This window comes from Dinoponera quadriceps, unplaced genomic scaffold (assembly GCF_001313825.1).
Source record: "Dinoponera quadriceps isolate SergipeBrazil2010 unplaced genomic scaffold, ASM131382v1 scaffold781, whole genome shotgun sequence".
NCBI classification, from domain to species: Eukaryota; Metazoa; Arthropoda; class Insecta; order Hymenoptera; family Formicidae; genus Dinoponera; species Dinoponera quadriceps.
Window position 1 is genome coordinate 38,440 of NW_014555039.1, and position 8,734 is coordinate 47,173.

At 45.0% G+C, this 8,734-nt stretch overlaps 1 protein-coding gene across 3 annotated transcripts in view; it reads left to right on the forward strand.

Moving 5' to 3' along the window:
- The window catches only part of LOC106742820 (DNA topoisomerase 1), an 11,625-nt gene extending 4,226 nt beyond the window's left edge, over positions 1 to 7,399 (forward strand). Inside the window, exons 6-12 of one of the 3 annotated variants that reach the window (XM_014616106.1) lie at positions 651 to 848; positions 994 to 1,146; positions 1,249 to 1,346; positions 1,750 to 2,723; positions 3,326 to 3,776; positions 3,905 to 4,054; positions 4,219 to 7,399. In XM_014616106.1, coding sequence (XP_014471592.1) covers positions 651 to 848; positions 994 to 1,146; positions 1,249 to 1,346; positions 1,750 to 2,723; positions 3,326 to 3,776; positions 3,905 to 4,054; positions 4,219 to 4,321 — 2,127 coding nt within the window. In that variant the 3' untranslated portion in view covers positions 4,322 to 7,399. Of the gene's footprint in view, positions 1 to 650; positions 849 to 978; positions 1,147 to 1,248; positions 1,347 to 1,428; positions 1,637 to 1,749; positions 2,724 to 3,325; positions 3,777 to 3,904; positions 4,055 to 4,218 lie in introns of those variants that run through there. The other 2 variants (XM_014616105.1, XM_014616107.1) reach the window with 2 other exon arrangements.
- The last annotated feature ends 1,335 nt before the right edge of the window (positions 7,400 to 8,734 follow it).

The following is an 8,734-nucleotide window of genomic DNA, read 5'->3' on the forward strand; positions in this document are numbered from 1 at the left end:
CCCCCCTGGAACTCGCCGGCGCGCGGGGAGACGGCGGCTGCCGTTCCCGTAGACGATGTTCACTGTGGACGATTGCGCGTTTATCAATGTTGCGCGCTCGACTCCGAATTAATCGACTATCGATCCGGTTAAATCGTCTGTCGGAGAATCATCTCCGCGGATTAATCTTACGGTCGTCCGATCGAAAGATCATCCCCCCCCCCCTCTTCTCTATGGCATATATGGCCACGAATTCTGAACTATATTTTGCCACTATAAACGAACTCAAAGCTAATCTATCACCAAGAACGACCTTTCAATCTCCAAAACATAGAATCAAAAAAACGCGCGCGTAACGACCACCGCTCGGTCCACCTGAATGCTACGAGAGACGAAAGCGGTCTAAGCTTTTTTTCCGGCGGAGCGTTTTTATATAAGCTCCGCGAGCGAAGTCGCTTGTGGGCGGTGCGCCACCCTGCGGCGTGCGCCGCAAGTTATGGCGGCGAGAATTTTCCGCGCGAGACTTTCTCACCTGACAACCCGGCACTTCAGTCGTCCTGTTGTGGCGAGCCTCACTCGATCCGCAACAACCGTGTGTGTGTGCATACGTGTATACCGTCGCACGTTTCGCGGAGATAAGGAGGATGAAATATCAAAGTGGGCTTCCGCAGGAACCGGTGACGCAAATGGATCTAGATGACGACGATGATAGCGGTGGCGAGCAACCGCTTTACATCAAAGAAGAGGATGACGAGGAGGAAGCAGTGAAGGAGGACGGAGACTCGACCGACGGGAACGACACTCGACTCTCGGATCTGCACAACACCACGATAAAAACGGAGGACGATTCGGAGGAGGACAAGCCACTGGTACATATTCGTCGTTTCGGGTGTCGTTACGAGTGATTTTTCCCCCCCACTTGCGTTCTCTATTGTTTTATTAATTGCATGGTATTTTGATTTACAATTATAATCCGAATGAACCACACGTTTAACATAGTCTGCGAGGTCTAAGGTGTCGCCAAGTGTCAAGAGGAAGAACGCCGAGTCCTCCGACGAGGAGGATCTGCCACTGATGGCGCGCAAGAAGGCGAAGAAAGCCAGCCCGAAGGCCAAGAAGAAGAAACGAAAATATCTCGACGAGGACGAGTCCGATGAGGCCGAGGAGGTACGGGCAACACGTAGCTTTTCGTGACATTACTCCATCTCTTATGTTACTATTGAATCCGAGCGTCCATCGGAATATTCAAATTCACCACTTTTGTCACAGAAACCAAAGAAGAAGAAGAACAGCGCGAAAGGGGTGAAAGTCGAGACTCCGAGTCCGAGGAAGAAGAAGCAAGAGGAAGAGCAAGAAGTGTGGAAATGGTATGGACAATGTTGCTCTGCAATGTTTACTATGGACGATCACGTGACCGCTCCCGATGATCTAACCTAACCTTCGCCCGAGGCTTAACCTAACCTGCATTTCTCCATATTGTGTTCCCTCGCTGCGCCGTGTTATCGATTCTGTTTGCACATTGAAGAAAAATAATGACATAGTATACAATGAAAAATCAAATGAGAAACGTAGTGATTCGATTTCCAACGAAGCGTTTACTCGGAAGTACCTGTCGATACGCTCATAATACGAGGTTAAACGTGAACCTTGTTTCGAGGTTATGTCCGCTACGTTGTTACTGCTCGATCTCGTGTATATCGCGATGCGCTCGATTTCTATAATTTAACGTTAATTAGTATTGAGAGAACCTTTTTTCCTTTATTTGCTCAGGTGGGAGGAAGAGAAGAAAAACGACGGCACAAAGTGGCATTTCCTGGAGCACAAAGGACCCGTGTTTGCCCCGCTTTATGAGCCTCTACCACCCACCGTGAAGTTCTACTACAACGGTAAGGAGATGAAACTGAGCGAGGAGACGGAGGAGGTCGCGACCTTCTACGCGCGCATGTTGGAGCACGACTATACCACGAAGGCTGTGTTTAACAACAACTTCTTTACCGACTGGCGGGACGTGATGACCGAGTCGGAGCGTGCGAAAATCACCGACCTGTCCAAGTGCAACTTCAAGGAGATAAACGCGTACTTCGTGCAGAAGAGCGAGGAGCGCAAGGCGATGACGAAGGAGGAGAAGCTGAAGATCAAGGAGAAGAACGAAGAGACCCAGAAGGAGTACGGCTTCTGCATCATCGACGGCCACAAGGAGAAGATCGGTAACTTCAAGATCGAGCCGCCGGGCCTGTTCCGCGGCCGTGGCGAGCATCCGAAGATGGGCAAATTGAAAAAGCGAGTGGTGCCGGAGGATGTTCTGATTAACTGCTCGAAGGACTCGAAGATCCCGAAGCCACCGTCCGGTCACAAGTGGAGAGAAGTGCGGCACGATCCCAACGTCACCTGGCTCGCCTCCTGGACGGAAAACATTCAGGGCCAGGTGAAGTACGTGATGCTGAACCCGTCTAGCAAACTCAAGGGCGAGAAGGACTGGCAGAAGTACGAGACAGCGCGGAAGCTGGCGCAGTCGATCGACAAGATCCGCGCCGAGTACCGGGAGGACTGGAAGAGCAAGGAGATGCGCATCAGGCAGCGCGCCGTTGCTTTGTACTTCATCGATAAATTGGCGCTCAGGGCTGGTAACGAGAAGGACGAGGATCAGGCGGACACCGTCGGCTGCTGCTCGTTACGGGTGGAACACATTACGCTGTACGAGCATTCCGGTGGAAAGGATTACGTAGTTGTATTTGACTTTTTAGGTAATATTGGCTCGGGCTTCTGATACCGTTTGTCCCGAAGAATTCTTTTTTTTTTTTTTCTTACTAAAAACGGGTTTTATATTACACAAATTTCATGTATTTTCCTTGAGAAATTCCTCAGCATTCTTCAGACAATTTGAAAGTACTTCCTCCCCGATAAGGAAGGTTTTTTGACTGAACGTTGTCTTTTTCATAAAATCTTGTCTTTTAACGTTGAAAGTTTAGTCAACCCTCTAATGGTGAGGGATTAGATCCGACCGTATGCTCTGTTTTGTTCCGTTTTTCATTTAATTAATGTGCAAAATAAGTAAGTGAAGTAAGTAATAATATAAAATTTCTGCTTATTGATATAGATAAAAGAGAAATACAATAAAGTTTACTAACTGACTTTAAACAATTGCAACAAACGCAATTTGAAAAAAACGTTTTGATGTTTTGAAAATTCACCTTGTCATTTAGAGGGTTGATTAAATCTGAAAATAATAAGACTACCGAACTCTACTTGAGACTGAAGGAGGAACAAGGAAATCACTATCAATTTGTACTCCTTAAGTGTCTTCGTAGTTGTCGATTCCGCGATTCTCACGAAACGAATCCCACAGGTAAGGATTCTATACGATATTACAACGAAGTGCCGGTGGAGAAACGGGTTTTCAAGAACCTGCAACTTTTCATGGAGAACAAATCGCCCGGAGACGATCTGTTCGATCGGCTCAACACTACCGTGATGAACAAACACTTAAACGAACTGATGGAGGGTCTCACCGCTAAAGTATTCAGAACTTACAACGCGTCGTGGACGCTACAGCAACAATTGGACAAACTCACGGATCCTAACGACACGGAGGCGGAGAAGATCCTGTCGTACAATCGAGCTAACCGCGCCGTCGCCATACTGTGTAACCATCAACGTTCCGTACCAAAGACGCACGCTAAGTCGATGGAGAACCTGATGTTAAAGATAGATGCTAAGAAGGAGACGATAGCCGAGACAGAGTTGCAGGTGAAAGACGCCAAGCGGGACGCGAAGCACGGTTCGGTGAAGGAAAAAGTGTACGTTGTCGATAGGCTTGTGGTTGTGTGTGTGAAAATACCGAACGCCTTGGCTGGTTATATCAAGCATCTTCTCGCGTTGTTCTCGCGTTGGCGTTACTAATGTTATAATCGTGATATCTTCACAGAATATACGAGAAGAAGAAGAAGCAGCTAGATCGGTTAAAAGACCAATTAAGGAAGCTGGAGGTGCAGGCGACCGACCGGGAGGAGAACAAGGAGATCGCGCTGGGTACCTCCAAGCTGAACTATCTCGATCCCAGAATTTCTGTTGCATGGTAAGTTTGTAACTTTGTTTCATTTTATTTGTATTTTGGAATTCTTTTTATCCGCGCGCGTATGTGCGTTTTAACGAAACGATACAACGCTTTCTCACGAGGTATTTTCTCGGTGCTTTCGACTTCCGTGTGTAATTCGACGAATTTCCACGTTTTTCCCCCAGGTGCAAGAAGCACAACGTGCCGATCGAGAAGATATACAACAAGACTCAAAGGGACAAGTTCAGATGGGCAATAGACATGGCAGGGCCCGACTACATTTTTTAACTTCGCCGAAGTTTGTCATCGCGTACGTCACGAAAGGACGACTCCCTTTGACACTGTATTTAGCGAATTTTACGTTCTAGGAAAGTCGGGAAACCAAACAAGAAAGCGAGCGAGAGAGAGAGAGAGAGAGAGAGAGAGAGAGAGAGAGAGAGAGAGAGAGAGAAATAGGAAGAAAGATTGTGAGAAATTCAGAATTTTTTACATGAATGCACAATAGCGAAATATAAATGTGAGAGTGTGAAAACATATTTTCTATAGGATATTCAATCGAGCATCATAAATTAGTCAGCGAGAAAGCGACTTATATATATATATATATATATATATATATATACAATATATGTGTATATATGTATATGTGTATATATATATATATGTATGTATATGTATATATACCTAATGGTGTGCAATTAAAATTTATCGATACCCCGGTAATCGATTACGTGCATCGCAGTTGCCACCGAGGCAGGTTTGTTATTTTATCTGCTATATATTGCCGAATTCGTCGACGCCATGTACGACGATCGCCTGTCTCTCGAGCGAAGTCCTCAAACGGTAATCTGACTCGAGAAGCGAGACGATCGAGAGGTCGAGGTAGGGTGATAGCTTTCGCGTGGAAACGAAAGCTACGTATCTTAATTTTGTTTTTCGTTTATTATAGGTAGGAATTTATATTAACATGCGTGTGAATTAGGAAAAACAGCACCGAATTTGTGCGATAAAAAAAAGAATAATGAAGGAAAAACATCTAAATTCTAAGACACAGTACCGATGGCGTGCGAAGAGGCGCGTGTGAAGACGTTAGCTGCGTTTTATGTATATGTATATAATAGGAAGATTCGTGAATAACACGAACACACAATTTACACATCGATATTTAAAAAGGAAAAAAAAAATAAACTAACTCACCCCGGAGAAGGCAGCTGAATTTTGTATTCCCTTAAGAACACACACATACACACACACACAAATACCATATATACTCACACACGTGAACTTGTTTCTCTCATAAATGTATGATAGCATCATTTCATCGAGTACCATTCACCACTTTGCATCATGTATGAAGACATATATGTAGGATATTACCGATATCGTGCACTACTTTTTTTATACATAAAGGCAGAAATGGATCAAAAGAGGCGATTAGATGAATTACACGATTCAGATCTATATTACCGCTCCCCAGAACTGAATCCGACATGTAGCGTTAAAAAACGGGGCTTATAAAATATATATATATATTTATATATATTTAAGTGAATCGTCGCTTTTTTTAGCGATTTATGTTTTATAAGACAGTGTTTAGGCGCTATAATAATAATAATAATACTAATATTAATAATAATAATAATGACATAATGATAATAATAAACAAGAAACTCGTATCCATTGATTTTTTTTCTAGTGTTATTTGCACGCTTCGCGCCGTGCGACCGATCGTTCGGACTCACGCTGGAGGATGTTAGCATATAACACACTCACACATTACACACACATATACATACATGTATGTATGTATACGTATATTTTATGTTCACTTGACGATAATAAGGCATATAGCATTAAGCTTTCCCATTTTCGCAGTCGAATCGAGACATTCTGGCGTATGTGCTTAAATATATATCTATATATATATATATATCTATATATACACACACACACAACATACATCACACATTAGATACGATGTTTCTATAGGAGATTTCGTTGATGTACCCCCTTCGCTTTTGTTTCACGCTACGTAATTATATTAGTTCCCTCTGTAAGAGTGCGGGAACCGCTTGCATTATGGAAAAAAAAAAATTATCATTACTGTTACGTTGAGCTTGTACAAGTCTGCCTGTTCTCGATCCGCTGAAGATGAGTTAGAAGCGTCTAGCGACGAGAAAGAGTATTTAGGGAAAGAGACGTGACGTCTACGATTGCGCTACCGACTGCTATTTATCTCGGAGAGAATGTAACACGGTTCCGAATCTACTGTTACGCGCGCATCCAAGAATGGAATCATTACTCGTAACGTGTAATTATACGAAATAAGCGTACCTAGATAATATTCAATGAATTTGTAACGCCGAGTCACACCGGATCGCAGCACGCGCGTACGTACACGTACGTACGATTGGAGCTTTGCATATTCTGACGTGAAAGCGAAAGGATGAAGCGTCAACGACGACGTGTTATCGTTCACTTTTCTCCTGTGGCCGTCGCGTCGCGACGGGAGCGAGCGAGGAATTATCGTGCGAATTGCACGTTCCGATCATCGTCGAGTTCGGTTGGCGACGCGCCTCCCCGGCTGCGGGCGCGCGACGACGACTTCTTTACGTTTATTCGCGGAATAAACGAAACGTGATATTCGGTTTGTAAGGTCCCTTTCTCCCGCGCTCGAGGGCGTATCCGAGACCACCGAACTCGCCGGGGTCGTCCGTGAATCGTGCGCGAGAATTGTGCAGCTTGATCAAGGGGCTACACCTGGACGGTTTCCTCAAGCCGTTCGAGCAGCTCGGTATACGATTTCTCGCTCGTTGCTGCGACCGCGAGGAAACCGGGAAAACGCGGTTCCCGCGTCGTAGACGGCCACCGGAAGCGGAGGAAAGGGCACGACAGCTTCAGTTTTGGGGACCGGTAATCTCGGTGTCTCTCTCAGAGAGGTGTTAAAGAGAGGGGTGATTACATTTCGAGCGGACAGGTTGAACGGCCGTTCGCGCACAGCCACTCGCAATATGAATATAATAGCAATGTAAGTGTCATGTGATGATGCGACGAGCGAGGGGGAAAGGGGGAAAAAATAAAAGATGGAAGTACTGCGACGGGGGAGGGAGGGTAGAATCGCAATTCGGCACGAGCCTTTGCGGAAAAATCAGAGCACAGCTCCTTAGGTTTTTAACTTTTACTACGAAGAAGAACGCGAGAAAAACTCGAGATAAGTGAGAGTGCAATTGATATTTAGTACAATTCCGTGCCCGCGCGCACAACACAGCGGGACGCAGGATGATTACACACGTGTATGTTTCTCAGTGACTATCACTTCGATATTTACATATTATTGGAATAATAAAAAGATTCTTAGTGCCGGATTCCCGCACGGTGGTCGATTTTATTTCAACGCATACACACACACACACACACGTACACACTCAATTACTCACACACGTCCGACGGACGGACAGTTCAATGCATTGTCCCTCTCTCCCCTCCCCCTGTACCGTGTTCAGAGAGTGGTGGACGAAGAAGAGGAAGGAAAAAAGAGGAAGAAGGAACGGCAATGTTTGCAGCGGAGGAACAGAAAATCGCTCTCCTCGAGTGCGCGTCTGACTTCGTTGATTTATTTATCATAAACGACAAAGTACAATAATATAATAGTACCATCATATTACTGCGCAGTTAGTTAGAGACAATATAGAAATAAATTATATAATTTAATCGAAAGTGAGAATAGTGGTGTAAATCCGTAATAAATATTAAATTGTGTAAAAACTTACGAAGACGCGGAGACCGTCCTAGGCTCGCGGTGCGACGGTGAGGTTGCGTGCGGCACACGGGGTGGCCGGCGCGTTCCTTAACACTTTCACAACCGCATGTTAGCGCAGTGAAACGTCGCCAGTGGCCGGCAATATTTTGGAAGAAAAAACTTTACGTAAATTCATGAAACAATTAACATTATTATGACGTGCTAAGAAAAGTTTTGCAAGTGGCTTGCCACTGGTACCACGTGGGAGTCACCGGCAAATAGCGACTGGCCTATCAATGGTACCACGTGAGTGTCACCGGCAAATAACGACTGGCCTACCAATGACACCACATGAGTGTCACCGGCATACAACGACTGGCCTGCCCATGACACCACATTGGTGTCAGCGGTTGTGAAAGTGTTAAGGGGGAATCTACTGTAAAATTTTCAAAAAATCAATTTTTTGTTTATTGGCTTAAAAAATACTTTGAACCCTCTAAAATAAGGTACATTAGGTGTTATAGCCGGCTAAATTTTTCTTCATTGAAATTTCGACCTTTTACCGAAGCGCTCCGAAACGCGTACCTGCGGCAAATTCCTATCTGTTCGGCGGGTACAGCGTAGTGACTTGCAATTCAATTTCTAACATTTCTAATACTCCAAGTCGATCAACAGATGTCCCTAGGTATATTTTATAGTCAGAAGCGATTTCAACAGTGAGGACGCTGGTAGCGCGTAATTTTAAGGGCCAGTGTATCGAAGCTCAAGGTAATCTGTCCGATTATGAACACAAACCGGCTCTCTCTAGCGACGTGCTGAAGGCCATCACACCTATATACGAAGAGCTGAGCAACGAAAATTTGTTGACACGTTGTGTTGGAGGATATACACAGAACAGCAACGAGAGCCTGAATGCGATGATCTGGTCGTTAGCTCCGAAACAAACATTCAGCGGCGCAAAA